The sequence below is a fragment of the Typopeltis vanoorti genome, chromosome 13 (genome assembly GCF_054136105.1).
Source record: "Typopeltis vanoorti isolate ZY-2024b chromosome 13, IOZ_Tvanoo_1.0, whole genome shotgun sequence".
Classification (NCBI taxonomy): Eukaryota; Metazoa; Arthropoda; class Arachnida; order Uropygi; family Thelyphonidae; genus Typopeltis; species Typopeltis vanoorti.
The window spans coordinates 10182123-10206032 of record NC_143561.1 but is presented as its reverse complement, the minus strand read 5'-3'; the positions used below and the strand labels follow the sequence as shown (position 1 = coordinate 10206032).

At 35.8% G+C, this 23910-nt stretch overlaps 1 protein-coding gene across 1 annotated transcript; it reads right to left on the bottom strand.

The window, feature by feature from the left end:
* Nucleotides 1–464: 464 nt before the first annotated feature.
* LOC150099933 (ovostatin-like) lies at nt 465–16585 on the bottom strand. Its single transcript, XM_090403179.1, has 6 exons — nt 16529–16585; nt 5727–5964; nt 2904–3094; nt 2534–2746; nt 2261–2379; nt 465–528 (listed from the first exon to the last, which is right to left on the bottom strand). Exons 1-6 carry the CDS (start codon nt 16583–16585, stop codon nt 465–467), a joined length of 882 nt encoding a protein of 293 aa, XP_090259305.1.
* Between the last annotated feature and the right edge of the window lie 7325 nt (nt 16586–23910).

The window sequence follows — 23910 nt, the reverse complement described above, 5'->3', positions numbered from 1 at the left end:
GCTGATACATGGCCTTATCATCCTCGGTAATGCAAATGATTCAACAACATTTTGAGCCAAAAAGTAACGTTAAATTATTGACAGGAAGAGTCCAAAATGTAAAACAATTATGGGAAGAAATCGAAATTTATGAACTCTATGCAAGTAAAAGCGACAAGTTTTTAATCTTAACAAAAATAAGTATACTAATAAAGTCTTAAACTATGTGCTTCCACGATAAAACACAACTTAAAAGAATTACGTGATCGCACACAAGAATGTACTAGAGGAATAAATAATTAGCAATTGGCAACGTTGAGAATTTGAGCAAACACCAAATTCGATTTTCAGAACAATTATTTAACCAAAGGAATATTAATTTATGCAGTTTATGATTTAAATAAACATTCCTGAAAATTTTGGTGTGTATAGGAACAAACAAAACAAAATGACAATAATTATCAACATCCACCTTTTTTCTTACCTCAGTAAAAATGAAGTTCATTTTGTTTCGGGTTATCTTGTACTCTTTCAGATAGATTCGAGCATCTGAAATCAACTGAAAATTGAATGAAATAATATTTCATTTAGTGAATTTCGTTATTAAATGAATAATTATAGCATTCGGCATATTTCATTATTTACATTTCATGATATTTCATAATAATATTCATTATTGTAATTATATTTCATAATATATATAAAGTATTTATTTTATTCCACGGTTAACATGCACAACATGTTTGTTACTGCTAATAAGTCTAACGCTATGTGTATATGGACTTTGGAGCAGTTTTTGGACTCCCTGGGGAGTCCAGAGACTCATCGAGTGTGATGTAATAATAATAATAAATTAGAACCATGTTTATATGAGAACTAAACAGCCGATTATAATTCTCCATTTTCACTCTGCTTAGCTAAAAGCATATTGAAAGGGATATTTATTAAAGGCAAAAATGCTTTGCAGTTCTCAGAAAGGGAGGTGGGGGAACTGAAAAAAAAAAAAAAGCCTGTTAGTTGCAGGAGAGCTTTTACCTTTTTAATGGAATCTTCGACAAATGTAAACCCTGGCGGAAATTCGACTTCCACAATCGTTATGTTCGGCATTTGATCATTTGAAAGAAGCCTACAAATACAGAAACACGTTCAGTAAATCGTGGCAATTAATATTGTACTAATTTTATATGTATAGACAGATGTGTTCACCGGGCCTTTTGCTGTTTATGGGATGAAAAACTCGAGTTTCCGAAAGGAATACACTTTCGCTTCATTATAAAACCGGTAAATCACCTTCAGTTGAAAAGTCCATATACAGGTTCTGTGCGTCCTGGACGGCACTTGAAGCCTTGTTTTTCCAACGAATATACATCGTCCATACTGACTGATCTAAGTAAGCTCTGATAGTGGTAGACGCATGTAAGCAAGAAACATGCGTCTACCACTTTGCTTTTAAACACATCCGTGCTAATGTGGGATTAAAACCCACGCCATTTGGGCAACCAAGAACGAAATTACTTCCAACTATTTCTGGAAGCTTTTCATGAAATGTGGTTTTGTCGATTAAGTCCCGAATTCTTTGTCCTGTTTTCTGAAGGACAGCAAAAAAGTAAGAAAACAATAATTTCACATGCGAAAACATAAGAAACGGGTAGTATAACTGATCTTTCTGCACAGGAATTAAATTTACAAGGAGGTCTTTAATACCATTGATTTGCACTCATCTAAATGAGAGCCCAGTGCTTCCATCAAATAGTTGCAAAATATACCAAAGCCAAGATATTTTGGAGCGTGATATTTTCTGGTGTGCACAAATTATAATAAAAAATAAAATGACTCCTTCAGACAAGAATTACGTTGAAAGGATTGAAATGATTTATAAATTACAAAATATGTTTACAGAAAACGCACTGCTTAAGGAACGATGTGAGATCCCCCAACGCCATTTCGCAAATTGAAACTTAAACGTCTTTCTTATGATCCCGATGTATCGAAATTTCTTGCTATTCCTTAGTTTGTTGCAACGTTTCATATTCTCAGCTATTCTCTGTTTGACTTTTGTTTGAACGTCACAGAAAGCCTAGACTGGTGATATTCAGTGATCTCTGTTTGCGGGCAGACGAATATTCCCTCCAAGAGTAGCTTTCATTTAGATTACGAAGAGAAGATTATCTGCCAAGCCAACAACTGTCCATTATTTCGAAGAGATATTTAAGATTTCAATATTCTATAAACACATACGATTGAAGCACAATTACAGTGGAAAAGAATAGAATGAACTTACTTAACGCAGATTTTTATCTCTACATTTTCACAGACATCGAAGGAGCCGCTATTTGGGTGCATCTTCCATTTAGTCGCTTTTTTCTCAGCAACATCTATGACGTTATAACGAACCACTGACTGAAAACGAAAATCACACAAATACCCTTGACGAAATTGAACTTTTCATAACAAATTCACTTTGTACGTAACATAGAAACGTATTGGTAAAAAACTAGCATTATGTTTGTAGAGAGAAAGGAAAAATAGGTTTGGGTTTAAGATCAGGCCTTACCTCGATCATCACGCAGCCACTTCCTGAAGCTATTATGTCCAAAGCAGAAGGTAGGTGCGGGATCATCACTGTTCTCGCGACCGCTTTGTTTTCATCTGTGAACTTGAACACCTGAGTGACGTGTTGTCCCGACAATTTAATTGTAAGATCAGTGGATTGTCTCTGGAGGAAGGTGTGGTAATTCGTCAGGGCTTGTAAAGCGACGACTGTTTCCTGCAAGGAATAACATTGCATAAAATGAAGGGAAGAGGTGGCTTAGAATTTTATTTCTAGACAGCAAGTAATGAAAGACTGTTCTACGTAGAACAATTGCATTGATATTGAATGTGAGCCAAACACAATTCTCATGAACCATGGCGCTAATGCCTACCCGTATTGTGTGAAATCCACCGTTAGTATTTGTCTGTTGTACGATCCATCGTGCAACTGGGGCTACCTTTGTTAAGGTCTGCGAATCTTCCATCTGTAGCTGAGCAAGCAGGACATACGCAGCAGTTTCGATATCAACGGCAACATAAACGCTTTCTCCAGCATCTCGGTTTCTCCAGTAAGTGAAAGAATCTGGTAGAAAAAAAAAGAAGTAATCACTTTGAACTGAAGAAACAAAGTTTTTCAGTCGTAATTGATCACTGTGTATTGGATTGCATGATATAAAATACTAATGAAAAGCATGTGTGTTTTATAGGCACTATTTTGGAGATTCTCATTCATCGAAGTAAGCAAAAAAGTATTCCTTTAAAAATTTTGTGTTGAAAGACACCGCGCTCTAGTGAGAAATGAATCTCGAGGTCAACCTTTGGTAAGTTCACAACGCCGCCAATGAGAACTTTAAGGAAGTTGGAGAAAGTATTCTTGAAATGAATCTTAGACAGTTCAAAGTTCCGTAAGTGTGATAACTTTGCTAACACCACACGACTGTAAAGAATGTAATCCGGCAAGTACATCTTATTATGATGTGTTGAACTTCTTGAAGTAAATGAACTCTCTTTGGAGTTTAGCTTATTAGGCAAATGTTTTACCTGGAATTTGCCCAAAATAAACATCCTGCATGCCAATTCCGAGTAATTCAACTCTGCGTCTACAAGGTCAGACTTCTTTACTCCACTGTCAATTCCACATTTGGGTTCAACTGATGTTATCAAATCTTTGTTGTCAGCTTATTTTCGATAACTGACGCTATTGAATTGTGTCTTATGATAGGTGTTCCCTGTGTGCGGTGGCAACATTGTGAACACAGGTTTTGTTCATTGTGAACACAAGTTTTGTTCATTGTGTCAAAGGTTTTGTTATATGAGAGCCTGACCCTTATCACTTACTTGGCTTGCAAAAGCAGGAGTCAATATGCTATTGAAGTATATCTTCAGATCCAGAAAGGAGACGAATCCCATCTCTTGGTTTTGGAAGAAATTTTACTTAGATTCTTGAAGGCATCTCTGTATGGTGAATGATGTAACACTAAAGATAATCTCATGCATTCAGCCGAGGAAATTACATTCCGTGTCCTTCCATCAAACACCCGTCGAGAGGTACGTAAGTAATTATCCTTATTACATGAAGTACTGCTTCGCGGACTTAAGTCTTAAGTGTGAAGTGGAGTGTTTAGTTTCCATGATTGAAGTAATTTAGACAGGGATTAAGGAATTCTTTCATCTCAGTGAAAGAATTCAAAGACTTTGAAAGAGAAAGAAATCAACAATAACACGACTGAAGAAAAGAGATGTGATGGATGCTTTACTGATGGGTGATAAGAAGGGAATTTTCTTAATAAATCTCCGGAACCCATGTGAGGAAATCCGGACATCCTCTAATAGACAAACCACGAACCGAAGCCAGAAGGGAGACAATGACATATTTCTTCAGGACACCAGGAAAAAAAACTGAATTTACAATAGAGATTCAGAGAGAGGAGAGCAAAGAATGGCAATGCTATCAGCAAAGTCATCTGCAGGGATTAAGGACTTCCCTCGACGGGAATAACTGTAATTAAAGTATAATGAAGGGTGTATCCTCCATCTGAATATTGTGCCGTACTAGCGAAGATAAGAAGATTTAGAGAATATTTGTCAGACAGAATTAAATAAATTCTGTGCGGCTGCTGGAAGAGAAGATTATTGCATCAAAAGAAAATGACCATTAACATCTGTTTTTGGAGTGGATGTTGGGATAGAATAAAAGAGCTATTGAGGTAGACTTTATGGCTGAGTTTCTCCTCTAAAACATGACGATTCCTCTTGTCTGACTTGAAAAATAGTCCATGTTATGTTCCCTCCTACAAACACTTGTCCTCTTTTTTTTCTTAATGCCTGCATTCGGCTTCAGTGAGTGATATTCTAATATTCTTTATGCTGAGTTGGGTAGCCTTATTAGGTGATGTAAAACATTCTTGAAGAAGGGATTAAGCCGTTTTGATTCTACTACTTCTTTGAGATAATACCAAGACAGATGCCAATCAAAACATAAGGTGAAATCATGTTTACAGGGAGATGTTCTAATATATGACCAGATTCTCATCACTTACTCTCTTTGAATGGAAATACTCGTTGCCACCTAATTTCGGTTATTGTCTTGACTGAATCTCCACTAAAACTTCATTACCCACCTAAGGCTTCACGGACGACAAAAAATACTATACATCAAATTGAAAACTTCCTCTTTAGCACTTCCCCATGCTTTTGCAAATTCAGTGGAAATTTCGCCAGTATCTGCACATCAGCTATGTCGCTTCAAACAGACGAAGAAAATTCATCGAGGTGATTCGAGGTTGAAAGATAGTAAACGGAAGCACAGAAGGGTTTTTATACAATGGTAGTTAGTGGAATGGTACATGAAGATACTGTTTTTGGAAAAAATAGTACACTTCATGTACGAGACAATTACATTTTTCATGGTACATGTGTAAGCATCGTTGATAACACACGAAAAACTTGATTTTCAGGAGAGAAGAGCAATGAATTTTTGCTTAGAATGTTTCAAAGAAATACACTTTTTATTTTCAGTTGGGTTAGAAAGAACGTATAATTATATTTAGCAAAGGATTACATTCATGTTCTTACCGCTACATTTATTCTGTCTTCGAATGTACAAAATATTTTACAAATGGAATGTATTGCTGATCTTATGTTAAAAACTGCAGAGCTTTTGAGTAGCCTCATGGGGTTTTTCACCGAATATTTTTCCTTCTGAAAAATCTTACCTGATTTGATTGCGAGTTTCCACGTCCTCTTCAGATACGGTTCTGCAGATGGATGTCGAGCCAGCACGGCTGCGTATGCAAACATTGATAGCAAATAAGGAGAAGAAAGTTGCACACGCTCTAGACAAGACAGCGCTGCTATGATCACATCTGGGTCAGAGAATTCTGACTCCAAGAGTGCGATAAGTGTAATGGCAGTCATTGTAATATTTGTATCGTCTTTTCTTTGTATACCGTCCTACAAATATGAGTACACAAATGAAATCATGGTGTGAAATATCAAATAATAAAATAAATAAACAAATAAATATCTACTTAGATATCCGAAAGAGATCGTCAAATTTAATTTATTTTCATCTCAACATTATCCCATTGTACTATAGAAAATTACGAAGTAGAGAGAGAATCAGAAATCTGGAAAACCAATAATTCGTTGGAAATATTCTACGAGAGTGTTCTAGAAAATGGAATACTCTCGTTCAACAAAATATTTCCATGCTAAATGTAACCCAAAGCTTTCGAGAAATTCTTGCGTGGTCATTCTTAGCGTATTCAGAGAACTCATAGATACAAAGCTACAATCTTAGGTCTGACATTGTCCCTTTCGCAAATTCATTAGCTTACCAGCTTGGTATGCAGTAATCGTTATCTTTCATAGTTGATGGTTTCCTCAAACGCTAGAGTTCACACAGAGATCTCTGGGGTTAAATAATAATGAAAATAAATAAAATAAACCAGCTAATGCCTTTTATTCCCTAATAGGGAGTAGGCGAGGCCTTTAACCCTATCAAGAGTTAAAGGCCTTGAAAGTTAAGTGAGCTTTCAGAAGCTAAGTGGGCAGTTCAATCTCTACCTTTAGCCAATCAGTGACAGCTGGCCCATGTCTATCACTAATTATAGGCCGCTACGGATGAAGAGACTAGCAAACAACTGCTGCTGTCTCTTGGAGGCACTTGTTTGCACCTAACCCTAACAAGATATATTATTGTCTGGAATAATGTAGGTACTGTGGTCAATTTTCTTGAGTTTATGGGACGAAACACCCGACTTTCCGAGAGGAAAAACCCACTTGCCCATGCCAGAGATCGACTAACTCGGGAAGCGGTCGAAGATAGGCTTAGAAAAAATTCCTCCGGTCGGCAACTAGTCTTGAACCCTGGTCTAACCACGAGCGGCAAGGCACAGAGGACGCAAGCGCTACTTCCACTGGGATGCACAGGCCTCAACCATAAAACACCGTCAAAGTCGACGAACTCTGAAATGTGTTGAAAAAGAGGTGGGAAAATAGCACCTCTTAAAGCAGTGGTTCTTAACAGTGGTCCATGGAACACCTGCGTTCAACGAACTGGTTACAAGTGTTTCGCCAGTGAAAGATGTAACATGACACAGTTCTGACTGTAACTGGCTACTTTGATCCTAACAACTTAAGACTGCTATGCGTGATATGCTAAATCAATAAAATATCATTTATAGGTCATGGGTTTGCAGGATATATTAAATTTACGCACCACTGTTTTTACAGTACGTAGTATACTATGTGAATAATATATGTATAATATGTGTATATTTGTATATAATTTTTATAATATGTGTATAATATATATAATATGCATATTTACAGAGAATCCCTACTTTGAAAAACATTTCCGGCAATATTAAAACCAGTACCAGACCAAGTTGTAAATATGGTAAATTAAATCAAGTCAAAACCTTTAAATGCACGTCTTTTTAAAAAACTTTGCGTATCTCTGGAAACTAAGTACGAATCTGCTTTTGCACATTAAAATAAGATGGTTTATCCAGGGGTAAAGAGCTATTCCGAATTTTAGAATTTACGAATGAATTACTGGAATTTTATTCAAAATGAAGGTACTGATAATTTTGTAAAATGATATTTGGTGTGCTAAAATGGGATATTTAGCCAAATGTTTTAATTACTTACGTAGCGTTAATACAAGCATCCACGGGAAAAATGAAAATATTTTACATCCACTGACAAATTATCAGCTTTTCAGAAAAACAACTCTCTTTGGAAAAACCGAATATCAGAAGAAAAAAAAAATAGATATGTTTCCTTTGCTCCATAATAAAATGTCGAAGGAATTATTTCCTTTATAACAGAAAATTTAACAATACTGGAAGAAAAGATTTCAAGTTACTTTCCTTCCTTCCTTAAATACACACAATTATGACTGGATGCGAAATCTATTTGCACAGTTAATACATCGAGTTGTGAATTTTCGTTACAAGAAGAAGAACAAATAGTTACGTTGTCGACGGATCACACTCTAAAAATGAAATTGTCTGAAATAATTCTTGAAATCTGCAAAAGTCGAAAAGCTCAAGTGTCGCATTAAAATAAGTTCCATTTTTGTAAAAGGCAACTCCTTGTATATTTTTATTATCAGTTTTTATGACCCTAATGCTTTTGGCCTTCCCTACCTTTTTCTTATAATCAAAAGTGTTCCGCGACTTCGAAAAGGTTAAGAACCACTGTCTTAAAGGATAGAAGGAATCGACCTCTATCCGAATCCGTGTACGTCTTTCTTCCTGCGAACCTAGCGTCATAAATTCAACATGAGTTCTTTCAGGTACCCCATCCAAAAATAAATAAATAAACATCAAACATTAAACAGAAACCACTTTTTTTCGCTACCACCAAGCGATTTAAGAAAGTTTATGAAATTTCTGTTTCTTTCATTAGTAATGCAAAGTCATGTCATAAAAAAGTTCAATCAAAATTTAAATGGAGGGATTTCACAAATGGTTTATTTTCTAGAATCTTCCTGTATACTCACCGCAATCATTGAGTGGTGAAGAATAGCTTCAGGGAAGCAGCCATTCATCTGCTGATGTGCTTCCACCCACAGTATAGAACAAGAGAAAGATGTCATTTCTATATTAATGAATTTCCGAGCTTGTGCAAGCATTTTCATCAGAAATATAAACACATTATCCCAAACCAGGATATCACTCCTAGGCGGGAAGTAAGCATCACACTTCATCAAACAAGTCGGGCTATCACAAGGCTCCAATATTTTAAAATGCGCTGCAATTAGAAATGCAGATTAAGTGGCTATAATGATTACAGAATATTAGAGCAAACAAAAACTGATTTTTCTTGACTGCATAGAAAGGGATTTAATAGTTTCTTAATATTTTCCATATTATGTGAGATCTAAGTACAGGGCGGCCATAAAATAACTTGCCCTCTTTTTAGGTATCTGTAGCTAAAACCAATAAACGGAATTAGACCAAATTTTATATTGAGACTTTTGAAGGCAAGGGGAGATGATTTCCGGAAAAAAAAGATTTAGTACCAAACGTCGCCGATAGGGGAATTTTTTTGTCGCTGGCGGAGCCGAAAACAAGCTGATAATTACATTAAAGGCATATAAAAAAAAAGAATAATAACATGTCGACGGTATAAGCGACAGCCGCCTCACTCATTCCAGCAGGATATGTGGCATGTTACAATGATAATAATAATAATAATAATAATAATAATTAAACTAAAACAACAACTAGCGAGAGAGAGACAGAAATTAATGTAGTAATGGAACTTACAGGAAATAATCTTTTATTCATCAGAATCAGGGTCCCCTGGACCACATACACGATTTTCAAAGTGCTGACCTTTCATGTGTACAACAAATTGCATCCGGTGTACGACATGCTCTACAGCTGAGCATAAGGAGTCGGATTGGATGTTCATAACATCCCATTTTACTTATTATTCTAATTATCATTGTAACGCTCCACATATCCAGCTGGAATGAGTGACGCGGCTGTCGCTTACACCATCGCAATGTTATTATTCCATTTTATTTGTCTTTAATGTAATTATCCGCTTGTTTTAGACTCCGCCAGCGCCCAATTTTCCCCTATCGGCGAATTTTGATACTAAAACCTTTTTTCGCAGAATTCATCTCCCTATGACTTCAAAAGACTCAATATAAAATTTTTCTCATTCCGTTTATTCGTTTTAGCTACAGATGCCTCAAAAGAGGGAAAATTATTTAATGGCCAACATGTATAATCAGACAGAACATATGGCTTAATTCATAAAAATTTCTTGTAATAAAAACTGAAATGAGTAAAATATACACAGTATTGAATACGATATATCCTTCATATATATATATATATATATATATATATATATATATATATATATATATATATATATCCTTATTATACCTTAATAACCTTATTAAGTAAGAATCTCCTCCAGAGATTCTTACTTAATAAGGTTAAAACACCTTATGGTAACTTGTTTTGGCGAAATACTTACAAGCTCTGTACTACTAAATCTTGGTATTTCTAATTCTAGCCTAGCTCCCACTGACGAGACCTCAATAAAGGTCGAAACCGGTCTGGGTAGTGGCCCCTTGCCTTTAATACAAAACATTATACATCCCCTTCTTGGAGATGTGTTTTGGCATTAAGGGTAAATATTAAGATTAGTGATCGGAGCTTGTTCCACCTTTGCCACGAGTTGCCCTGGTCCTGCACTACCTGTGGGATCAGTTAGACTTGCATCAATTGCAGGCGCAAACTTGACTTTTAGTCTGTTTGCTTACTTGGGAAATGGAGTAAAACCAGGTTTAAAATTACTTGGTATCTTTAACATATTTATACCCAAGGTAAAAATACTTTCTACATATATATATATATATATATATATATGAAGGATATATCGTAAACTGTGTTCATTGTGTTTTGTTTGAAAGCCCCACGATTATAGTTATCATTATTTTTGTAAGGCGGCACTGTGATTAGTGTAATAGTAAGTCGATAATTATTGGTTTTCCTTTCGTGAAGAAAGCTCAGTGTATTTGTATCTGTGGAGCAGCATATTATGTTTATGATGACCAGAAAGGACCAATCCTCTAGCGACTTTTCAGTGTTTCAGAAACACTGTCACAGAATAACCTTTACCCACCATTTAACTGTATCATATCCTTTGGCACTACAAAAGTGACAAATTGGACTTCCTCCGTTACCTCTATTTCTTCTTCCCAACGACCGACTATTCCATCAGTGCTGTTTTTCCTAAAACACCTCAGGCTGAATAAAAGAATTCATCTTCAGGTGAATGAAGGCTTTTATCCTTGATCACACTGTAAATTTCCCGCCATCATCCAAGCCTTGGTTCTCAAAGAAGTGGGTAAAGAATGTAAACGAAAACAACCTCTGCATACGACAAATGGCTCAAGACCAAAACTCCAGCTGCTCACCCTGACTATACTGCAGCTTGCAACACTTGTAAAAGAATTATTCTTCTGTTTTCTTCTGGCTATTGGGGGTAAAGTTTGTTTACCCAGGTTTTTACTACTCTCATTCGGATGGTACTCTAATTATCTCACCTAAACCCACAAAACAAACGTATTATTACTTTCACTCTTCTCCTTCAATTCTTACATTGAAGACCTGGACAAAGCTCCCTCCACTTCACCAAGAATGGCTCCCTTCATATAATCCAGTCTTCTGCCAGAAAAAAAAAAGAAAATCGGAAGGAAGCTTTTTAATCTCAACACAAACATCTGGTCCTGAGATATCCAATCTAAGTGATAAAAATTTTGCCCCAGATCTAACAGTATCCTGTATCGTCTCTTAAATCTCCTATTCATCTGACATCTGTTCTACAACATGAAACAAGCCCACCCCATAGAAATATAAGACATCAACCATTGAACTATCGTCCCATATTCCACTCCAAATTCACAGCCACCGTCCAACCCTTAGTTCTCAAAGAAGTGGATAAAGACTGTAAAAGAATGGCCCAAGATCCGAGTTGCTCTCATTTCTGTTCTTAAAAAATTATGGAAAAGATCATTAACAACCAACTCTTGAACCATCGAGAGACCTACCAACTAATCAGTACGAATTCCTCCAATCCTAAACTGCAGCTGATCTTCTTGCTTTACACCACCACCCACCTCTGGACTCAATAGATGGAAAAATGTGGAGAAACTAACTTGGTCGTCCTCGTCATTTCAAAAGCATTTGATCGGGTTAGGCAAAGAGACCGACTTAACAAACATTCATCTTATGTCTACCTTACACACTCTGCAACTAGATCGCCAACTTTCTCACTGGTAGCTCATTCCATGTCAGGGTCGACGGTTTCCTCTCCTCAGATACACCCACCAATACAAGAGTTCCCCACTGGTCTCTTCTTTCACGCACACTCTTCCTTTCATATATAAATGACATTCTTTCACAGCAGACTTCAAGTAATAGATTTGCCTATGCAGTACATAAACAATTATTACTCCGTTTCATTTGACAAACCTTGGAGTTCTCAAGTAATGTAATCTCAAGTAATCCACCACGACCAGGCGTGAACGCTGATCTCCTAGCTATATCCCAATTGGACAAGCACAACTTTGTAGATTTCAAGGCCACAAAAACTTAGTTCTGTCTGATATTTCACAAGGACGAGCCCACATCCATCCACCTTACCTTCGGGAATATTGATATATCTAAACATTATCCAATTTCGTTTCTTGGACTGACTGCACTTCCGATCTTTTCTGGCACAACCACATTTCAACTATAGTTTGTGCAGCCCCGAGAAACTTGTTGATCATTTTTCACAGAAGACACTACTTCACACTTGCTGACTCTACACAAATCTGAAATCTTCCATCCATGCAATGTTGCTCCCACATTTGTGGTGGCGCACTAAGTTACTCTCTAATATTGCTCGATTCTACCCAGAAGAGAATATTATTGCTAATTTATGATACTAATCTCACTCAGTACCCACTTTCTCTCACTTTCGTAATCTCTCTCTCTCTCTCTCTCTCTCTCTCACACACACACACACACACACACACACACACACACACACACACACACACACACACACACACACACACACACACACACACACACACACACACACACACACACACACACACACACGTTCAGTTTCTGCCTTGTGCCTCTTCTACAGATGCTTTGATATATTGGCCACTATTATTCATGAGCTTTCCGGCAAAATCATTAAAACAAGAGCCACTGCTAACCAACACCATTTTTCAATCCACTTTAAAACTCAGCGAACCAACATCATTGCCTCCTCTTTCATTCCATCTACTCCTATTCTTTGGAACTGTCTCTCCTACTCTACTTTCCCCAAGGATTACAACTCTCAGCTGTTCAAGCCAAATGTGAATGACTTCTTTCTTCTATTTTCCTCTTTCCCACACACAGTACTAATGTGCTATAGGTCTTCTGATCTATCGAAACTAGGTGTCCTAGGTTCGATTCCAGTCGGTGACGTGAGGAGCTGAAGGATCTTCTTCAGCCATAGCCAAATTAGCCGGTCTTGGTCGTGTACAGCAGGATTCCCCCCAGTTCATCCTGAAGTTTTTCATTCCGCAAAGCAGGCAAACCGGCCTTGAGAACTCAACATTACAAGACATAGGATACACCGGGGCGTAGGGCTGACCACCTTATCCTGACCGTTAGCAGTCCGATGATTAATAAATCCTTGACACCGCAAGGTAAAAGAGGATAAAAAGAAGATGATATATATATAGTACTGGTAATAGTTAATATTAATGGCAACGTCTTTTGGTGATATAGGCTGGTGCATCGAATGTAAGTTGGATAATTATGCGAACCACATTTTTTTACGATGTAGTTGACTAATTCGTTTCCAGCATTAAGAGATATAGTCACTTAATTCCAAAGCGCAAAGATCACTTAGGCACATACCCTTCAAAAGGAGTAGTGAACCAATGAGAAAATCGGAAAGAGCTTGAGGCTAAATAAAGGTGCACTGCCAGTGTTCCAGAATATCAGGAAGCAACAAGAGTAACCAGAACGCAGAACAGTACTATCATGATGTTCAGAAAAAATTAAAACAAAAACGAAGTTTAGGAAAATATTAAATTAATTAATTTATTTAAAATACGAGGCCCAGTGTTCTATTAGATACATCGGAAGTGGGTGAGGTTGCTTGTTACTGAGGATTGAATGCTTTAACAAAGTTTGTTATCTTGACCTAAATTTCTATATGTGAAAGAGTTTGTGTTGCTCAGGAAAACTTAGTTACTTGCACGTGTATATATATTTTTTGATATAAAAATGTTTTTCATATAAAATATTTTTCTATAAATCTTTCACTATATAAAAATATTTTATCAAAAATGTTTCGCCATATAAAAATATTTTATCAAACTTCTTTTTACGTAAAAATATTTTTTCAAAAATTGTTTTTCAGAAAATATATTTTCTTTTGGGATATATAAGAAGACATAAAATTAAGTAATTTTTGTTTTAGGTGTTTATCAGAACGTTCCAGATCTTCTCTATTAGATGACTGGTGTTACACCGGAAGTGGTCAGTCTATACACAGGAGTACACTGAGATGAAGTCTTATATTTGAAGGACTTTTCGACTAATTTAGCCAAATCAGCTATGGCTAAGAGACCAGTATATTGCGTCATTTGAATATATGATATTCTGACCAGTTTGCATATTTTGCGGCGAAAGAAGGCCGTCGAAATCGTTAAATGAGCTTTTCCCAGACTTACTAATATTCCAGTGTACTTTGGAAGCATACCACTCAAAAATCCAAAAGAGTATGTTGTTGACATTTTCCTCCGGAATAGAAACATAGGAAAATGTCAAGTTTATATCTTAAATAAGTTCCTGGAGTCATGTCATTCTCCCACTTCATAGAGATTATTTTGTAATTAAAAAAATCAAAGAGCACATAGAAAAGTAGCCCACAGCCATTAAAAAACCTTTACAGCTGCTTCTCTAAACCAGATGGCATAAGATAAATACCCGTAGAAAGGAAATGGACATCTTGATATCACTCCCAGCTCGTGTGTGAATGACGAATGCCCACTAAATCTTTCAATACTATAAATGCCACTTCCCTTCTGTTGCTTTCGCTAGGAAGACCTCAGAAGAATATCAAAGAATGTAGATACAGAAATCTTCGAGTCCTAATGGCAAACTCCTAGATGTATCTAAGAACTCTGCTAAAGAACTGACACGACCCAATATTATGTTTACGCTATAAAATTCAGCGAACATCGAAGGTGAGGAAGAAATTTCGAAAAAGATGGAGATGATAGTCTCCACAACAGTGTAAAATAATGGAGGCCGTTTTGTAACCGTAAACGTCACCATGAGTAAACCGTCCGGTTCATAATTAACCATCAAAATGTATTCTGCCACTATAGATCCACAAGAGCTCTTCAGGCATACATAGTCATCTTTGAACTAAACGCCCTGAAATTTCGAATAAACTTAACCGGATACCTTTCATAATTCCAAAACATTTAATTTGGGATCCGCTGAGTTAGCTATTGATTTCTTACATTGCAAACCGATAGACATATGTAACTGGCCTTCTTTCGTGATCCCAAATGCTATCCAATGTTTTGATGAATGGAGAACCAATCCTCCATTTCATTTGATAAATTTTGCATGGCTCAAACATTCCAAGTTTCGAAGCCTTCAATTTATAAAAAAAACATATCCATACCATTCTTCAGTAAGCCAAAGATAGACCAATCACATTTAATGCTAAACACTGACTTCACACTTCTGTTTCAAGTTTCGAAAGAAAAGGCTTAAGCCACCTCCTCTTATGTTCGAACGATGCTTTCTATGAGTCATTCCAATGTCGTTGCTTCATGGAATTTAAATTCACCACGTTCTCACATTTATGGTAAGCCTAAAATAACACGAGAATTAGCCATCTAATAAATACTCATGGCTTAACAACTAAGCTACTATAGCAGCTTATTTCACTTCTCTTTCTTTCCATATCACTTCACTTTGTTCATATTGCTCACAGAAGTCTTCCTCATGGTGCGTTTCCCGACTATAACTTCCATGGGTTAAAAAACCAAACCTTCATCTAACACTTCAAAGATACTTTTGAAGGTATTGTTCACCGCCACCTAGTAATAAGAACCGAGTTTCACAACTCTTTATTGGTGTTATGCAGTTACGAAGAAATATTGCTGAACTGAAACCAAGATATGAAAGACAATACATTAGCAAACAAATTACTGCGAACAAGCTGAATTTTCGGCAAGTTGTTGGTTTTGGTTTTGTTTCAGTTCACAATAATGTTGATTTCGGTTTCGGTTTACCATTTTTGTTTTGGATTTTAGTTCATTAATTTGGTTGACTCCTGTGTGTTTGTATTGTCTCCTCGATGTTTAATAATGTTGTGCGTTTTAATAGTGTAAACCTTTGACACGAGCAGTGTTTTATCCATTTTTGTGTAGCTATAAAATGAATACATCTCTAATGAAGCGTTCAAAAATATGTACTATTTTTCAGCTCACATCCATGACTCAACGAGAAATTGCCAATGAGTGTGTTGCTGGCTTGGGGACTGGTAATGCGACTTTAAAGAGTTTTAGGAGACAAGTACCTTTTCTCCTGGTAGAACAGGAACATATGGGTGAAAAAGGAAAACTATATTTACTCAAGACCGTTCTAGTTAGGAAAACAAATGAGTTCAAGATTGTTTGCTATACACTTAAATAGAGACGGCAGCTAGTGGAATTAATGTTTCCGACATGACAATCCGTGTCCAAGATTGTTGGAAGCAGGGAGAATTGCACACAGACCAAAACGAAACGTTTGACGAACGTTATGAAGAAAAATAGGTTCCAGTGTACAAAAGCGTACAAGATTGGACTGTTGAGAAGTGGAAGACTGTCATATTCTCAGATGAGAGCCATTTCTTTATCCAAGGAGAGAGAGCACAGTATGTTCGCAAATCAACGGAGGAGAAGACTTCTCCCACTCACCTTCAACAAACTCCTAGATACCCAGTTAATAAGTTCTTTTGGGGTTGTTTTACACATGACGGTCCAAGATCACTAGTGCCTGTTGATGTATGATGAAAAGTGACCAATACATAAAAATATTGGAAAAAAGGCCATCCCGCAGATCTAGAAAGACAAAGAACTGATCTTCCAACAGGATCTCTCTCCATTTCACATTTCAAAAAAAAAAAAAAAAATGAAAGAGTTCTTCAAAAATCACAACATCCAATTGCTTCAGTGGCCAGATAAATTTCTTGGCATTAACTCAGTAGAAATTTTCTGGGACATAATGAAAACGATACTTGGAAAATTAAATTATGATACAAAGGATTACTTAATACAATCCATTATAAACGTATGGTTTCGAGATGCATGAATAAGCAAAAGTGAGTTCTACGTTGTTAGAGTCCATGCCAAAGCCAATTAATGAATTTACTATGAAAAGAGGATCACATATAAATTATTAGGTAAAGTTGAAGTTTAATTTTTGTATTTCTTTTCATGTGAAATTAAAATTTTGCTTTAAAATGTGAGTGTTCGGATTAATTTGTTCAATGCTACTTTTATTTATTTATTTATTATTTTTGAAGAATGCTATCTCTAATGCTTGAAATCTGTTGAACGATACAGTACTAAATGATAAATAATAAAACAGCATTGTTGAGATAATACTCACCTAATTTAACACATGAGTGAGCAATTGACTCGATATTTGCTGTGAGTTTTCCTGTAGAATTGAGGTAGTTAAGGATTGCGACGTTTCGACCGAACAATAACACGAGTTCATTTCCCTCTGAGGAGGGTAGTCTCAGCTGATCCTCCAGGTGTTGTACGGTAGGTCCCATTAAGTCACCTATGAAAATAATAACTAATCAGAATCTCATTGGAAAGAACATTCGTTAACACAGTGATGAAAAATTAGTTTAATTTTAATATATTTCGATTTGTAGAAACGTTAAAGAGCTAGCTGCGTAAGCATGTGTGGAAATCAAATCTTGTAGTATTCCTTTCTTGCAATAAGCAAATAATTCATTTTAATGTCGAATCAGTTCAACTTTTTTGTTACACTTACGACGATGCCTTTTGTCAAATCCTAGTACAAGCTTTTTTGAGAAGAAATTAGGAAACAAATATTGTATGATGGCAAACCGGGAGAAATCAAATCTGTCGCAAGAAAAAATTGTGTGTTTGTTTTTAAACTAGATTTTCCCTTTCAGGAAATACTTGAAAAATCATGAGAATATTACAACGGTCCGTATTTAGTTTTCTAGATCTGGAAAATAGATATGAAAATGGGCCAAAAGAAAAACTGTTTATCTAGCCAGAAGTATTGGAAATAAGCTGGAGGTGTTTTGAGCATTGATTAGCACATATTATCCAAACGTTATAGGCATTGATAAGATGTGGTTGACCTGGGATGGTATTACCAAGGTCAGTAATAGAATGCAAGTGACAGAAAGAATAGGAAGGAATGAGGACTTTTGCTAATGATAACAAAGGAATAAAGTCAAAAAGAATAGCAGTACATCAAGGGGAAAGGGATTCAGAGGGGAGTTCATCTGTGGCTATCTGGTGTGATATAGAATAAAAGAGTATTAAATAATTAGCTGCTGCTGTAATCAAGGGGATATACGAGAGAATGTAAACGGTATGCACTTGCAAATTACCATGAGTACAGGTCGAGTAATTATTATGAGAGATTTCAACTATGGGAATAAGATGAGGAATAATCACAATCAGAAAAGGAAATGGAATTTTTTACGACTGCTGAGAGGTAATTACCTGAAATGAAGCGGACACAAGGTTCAAGAATACTGGATCTGATCGTTACATCAGAGAACTTAGCACTAACCAATCTTGGAAAAAGTGGCTATGTAGTTTTGATCTGGAAGATTGCAGAATTTTCTATTAAGAAGAGATACATGAGGAATTACAAGCAGATAATTATACAGAAAATTACGATAAGCTGAGGAGAAAGCTTTCAGTAGAACAATGACATAAGAACTTAGAAGGGCGAGAAGTTGTTGATGCATGGGAGATGCACAAGGGATTTTTGAAGATTCTTGAAGGTAGGCATTAGATTGATGAATAGCTTCATTAAGTAGAAACTGCACACAAAGAAAATGTTGTGGAGGGGACTATAAAGTAAAAGGTGGTTAGCATGCCCATAACCAGTATAACAGGCAAGAATGGTGAGGGTATGCTAAGGAAATCCAAAGTTAATTAAGACAGAAAGATACTGATGAGGCAAAACCCCTAAGGGGTAATTTCTATATGTGGCAAGTAAAAGGAGGAATGATTATGGAAGGATGATTTTATAGAGTGCTGATGGTGGGGTGTTAACAGAATCAAACCAAATAGTTGAATTACTGAGCGAGCATTTCTCTGGGATGTACCATCTAGATGGTCACATTGCAATACCGGATGTGACATTGATCGGAATACAATGGATGACGAAATATAGGTATGTAAAATATTGCAGAATCTCAATACGAACACTGCCATGTGATTAGAGAATATTGGCAACTCTATTGCATAAATTGGTGCAAATGGGGTTGAATACGAATCCAGTGATTTCGATTAGAGGTGACTTATGGACAGATATCATAGAGTGGTTTACAGAGGAGTTGAGTCCATAAGAAGACAAATGACGTACCACATGACACAGTACTTGGTCAACTGCTGTTTAATTTGTATATCAATGAAATATTCAGTTGTTTGCTGACGATACTAAACTGGGAAGTGCAATGATAAATAAAGGTGAGGCAGACATCCTGAAGGAAGACTTACTGTAAACAGACCTGGCAGTAATGGCAAAGACAAAGAGCTACCAGTTTAATACGTCCAATTGAAAGGTCAGATGCTTCTTACTATATCGATGGAATTGAACTACAGCAAATTGACGAGGTCAGAAACTTGGGTGTGATTGTGGACAGGGAGTTTGCAGTTTAAAGGAGATATTGCGAAGGTAAGCAAAACAGCACATCACGTTACATGGTTGTTGAAAAACAAAGTAACAAGTAGGGCACATGCACACACACACACACACACACACACACACACACACATATATATATATATATATATAGAGAGAGAGAGAGAGAGAGAGAGAGAGAGAGAAAATGAATCTTCCACAATGAGTCTTCTGACTCCATGGAAGTACCTGTATAATAATAATAATAATAATAATAATAATAATAATAATAATAATTCACCCGGAAAAGAAGAAATACTCAATTGTTGGAAGTCAATCTGGGATAATTCTATTGAACACAATAAAGATGCTTCATGTATTAAGGAAATAGAATCAGAAATGAAACAAAAACAATTACAAAATGTCATTATCACTAAAGAAATGGTCAGTTCTCAAGCTAGAAAATAAAAAAATGGAGTGCACTGGCAAAGACGAACTACATGGATTTTGGTTAAAACATCTAACCAGTCTACATGATCGAATGGCAGAACAATTTAAATATTTGTTGCAGTCTGGCTCAATGGAAGACTAGATGATATCTGGGCGCACTTTTCTCTTCATGAAAGTTAAGGATAAGGATGCAGACCCAAGTAACTATCGTCCAGTAACATGCCTACCAACTATGCTTAAGCTGTTCACTGCAATCATAGCAAATTCCATATATCGTTACTTATCGGATAATCAGATTTATCCGATTCAACAAAAAGGCAATTTTCAAAAATCTAGAAGAACATAAGAAAATATCCTTATGAATAAAATGACTCTCAGAAACTCAAAAAGACGAAAAACTAATTTAAACATGACATGGATAGATTACAAGAAAGCATTCGATCCCCTCCCACACTCCTGGATCCTAAAATCACTAAAATATTTGGAATTAGCAAAAACATATGTTCGTTTCTGGCTACTGCTATGAAATCATGGAAAACAACATAATAGTGAATAACGAACGATTTGGAGATATCAGCATTAAACGTGGAATTTTCCAAGGTGATTCTTTGTCACCATTGCTCTTCAACATTTCTTTCATACCTTTGTCTATGATTCTGAAGAAAACAAAACTTGGGTATGAAATTCCTAAATGTAATATTAAAATTTCCCATCTGTTGTATATGGATGACTTAAAGCTACATGGAAAATCGGCCCAGCAAATAGACTCTTTATTGAACATAGTTCGTATTTTCAGTCAGGACATCAAAATGGAATTTGGTTTAGATAATTGCGCAATTTTATCTATTAAACGAGGAAAACTTAATGACACTAGCAATTTAAATTTTTAATCAAGAGAAATTAATAAAAGCAATTTCAGCTGACGAACACTATAAATACCTAGGAATATTAGCAGCCGATGATATTCTCCACTCGAAAGTTAAACAATAGGCAGCATCAGAATACATCAAAAGAGTTACAAATATTATGAAAACAAAATTAAATGGATTAAACACAATTAGAGCAATGAATTCTTGGGCTATACCAGTGATCTGATACACAGCTGGCATAATAAATTGGGCAAAAGAAGACCTGGACAAACTAGACCGCATAACTAGAAAACTAATGACTATGCATCATGCATTACATCCACGAAGTGATGTTGACCGGTTGTACCTACCGAGAAGAATAGGTGGACGGGATCTGCTGCAAGTGACACAGACTGTGGAAGAAGAAGAAATTGGTTTAAGAAATTACATCGACAATAGCTCTCAGACAATGCTTCAAACAATTACACAAGAGGGCTTTCTAAAAGCAACAGGAAAGAAATCCTATTACAAAAAGGAACAACAAAATATCGGATATGTGCGTTGGAAAAATGAACACTTGCCTGGCCAGTTTCTTCGAGATACTGATGACAAAATTATTCTAGCAGCTCAACAACAGGCATTACAAACTAATGCAATAAAAGCAAACATTTTCAATATCAATAATAACAACAAATGCAGATTATGCGATCAGAAAGATGAGCCTGTAGAATATCTAATCAGTGCCTGCAGCAAGATAGCTCAAACTGACTATAAACACCGCCATGAGCAAGTGGCCAAATAATTCATTGGCATGTATGCAAAAAATATGGCTTTCCTACTTCTGATAACTGGTGGCAGCATAAAATAGAGACCGTATTGGAAAATGAAACAGCAAAAATTCTCTGGGACTTTAGAATATAAACTGATCGGCATTTGGAACACAATAGACCTGACATCACAATTATCGAACATCGACAGGTTTGGATTATCGATATTGCAGTACCCGGTGATAACAACATCAACAACAAAGAACTGGAAAAAATTATTAAATATCGAGACCTGGCAGACTGTGGCTTAAATACACCAAAGTCATCCCAATAGTTATCGGTGCATTTGGTGCAACTTCAAAGAAGCTGTCCAACTATTTACAGCAATTAAAAATCAAAGAAGTGACCCCATATGACCTACAAAAAACAGCATTACTTGGAACAGTCCATATTTTACAACGCTACGTGACGGACTATTCTTAGATTCTTGGGTAGAATCTGAATTGTTCTGAATCACCAGCCAAATTTTTATTTATACGATATCTTGTTTTGACTCTGTATCAATTATGTGAATAAAATAATAATAATAATACTAATTATTATTATTATTATTATTATTATTATTATTATTATTATTATTATTATTATTACAATCACGCACCACCCTCTGAGAAATCTAGTCCTCGCACCCTTCTTGGTGGCCTTCAGTCTCAGCTTCCAAGGAGGCCCTCAGGTCCTCTCGCCACTCTCCAGAAATTGAAAAAATTCCATCAATTGAAATACTGTATGACCCTTGGAGAAGTTTGTAACTCTCAATGATATCATCCTCTTTCTCCTGTCTTCAGTCTACAAATTCTCAATCCTCTTCGTAATCAGTAAATAATATATATATACTGTATATATATATATATATATATATTTATTTATTTAATTAGATCTAATTAAATAAATATATAATTAGATCACTTTGGTTTTATATTTTGATACTTAGGCTAAAAATTCTTTGCAGATAGATTTCGGATGTTTTGCAAGAAGTATTCTTAAATTCAACTTGGGTTAATAGCAGTATTCAAAGGACAATTTCTGTACATGCCACATTTGAGAAGGTGCTCAGTAAACTGAACTGCACATGGTAAGTAGGTGACTGGAACACTATGAATACTAGGCGGCTGACTACCATAATCCATTGATGTAGTTTAAAAAAGAGGATGATATCGTCTGTGAGGCCAACCTCTTATCCAACTTGCTGGAAAGAAAAGTCATTTCTGGTCCTGGTAAGTCAACTTTTAAGGCATACGTCTCTGCAGCTTCTTTTGTACACTGGATTTCCATAATTCCATGTGCCAGGATGCTCAAATTTGTATGGTAGATTATGAGTTTGGTAATAATCAGAAGCCTTTTGGCTAGTGATTTTCTTTGTTTGCTCTTTTTCTTTAAGTTTTGGAATCTCATTGTAGTCAGATGGTATTAATAATGATATTATATCAGGTGGCTCTGCTTGACTGGCAGAATCCTTTATACTTGGTTCAACTCCACAAGCTTCAATTCCTGTCTTAAGGACTATTTGGTATTCCTGACGTTAGACGTTTTATATCTGTGCACATACATTTTATACTGAAGAACACAGAGAAACGAATTTTAATATTATTATTTCCCCCCGTTACCATAAGACAGTAAGCCCTTTTATCACCAATTACCGCAAACCCAATCCAAAAATTAAAAATTAAAAATAAATAAATAAATAAAAAATAATAATAATAACAATAATAAAACGCTACAGTCGTAAATGGCACAAATATCGGAAATGGCATTATACCGAGCAATGCATGGTGATTATTTGAGATATAATTTACAATTAGAATTCAAAATCGTTTAATGAAATTATGAAATGAAGAGACAATCCTGATATAAAGTTGGAGATATTTATCGCAGCTCGTTACTTTATGCTGATGATATAATACAGTTAAATAATCCCAGAACAACTTGAAAATATCACATAATTGAAGTGAATAACTGCTGTATCATATTTGGTAAGAACAACAAAAATACCACGACTGAAATTAAGCAGGAAAATTGAACATACTAACTGCATCTTGAACGGGAAACGTATAGAACAAATAAAACATTTCAATAGATTAGACACAATCTGGGTGAAAGTGACAAATCAAAATTGGAAACAGACAACAGAATGAACAAGCTGATACGTTAGAGAAGCGTTTCCCAAACTTTTCTTACGATAGAACACTTCACAAATCCGGAAATTTTCATGGAACTCCTTGGTTATGTTGCAAGGTACTAATAATTAATTAAGTATTCATTAATAATTAATATTTAATTAAACATCAATTAAACAAACATCATTAAGTTAATTTGTGCTGATTTTCT

Bases quoted from the DNA above. Each gene is read 5' to 3' on its own strand.
- LOC150099933 (XM_090403179.1), bottom strand. From the start codon at position 16,585: ATGTGTAAAACAACCCCAAAAGAACTTATTAACTGGGTATCTAGGAGT. The intron at 2,380-2,533 runs GTAAGGCCTGAT...TTTCGTTTTCAG, and splicing joins GTGGCTGCGTGATGATCGAG to TCAGTGGTTCGTTATAACGT. The intron at 529-2,260 runs GTAAGTTCATTC...AGTTGATTTCAG, and splicing joins GAGATAAAAATCTGCGTTAA to ATGCTCGAATCTATCTGAAA.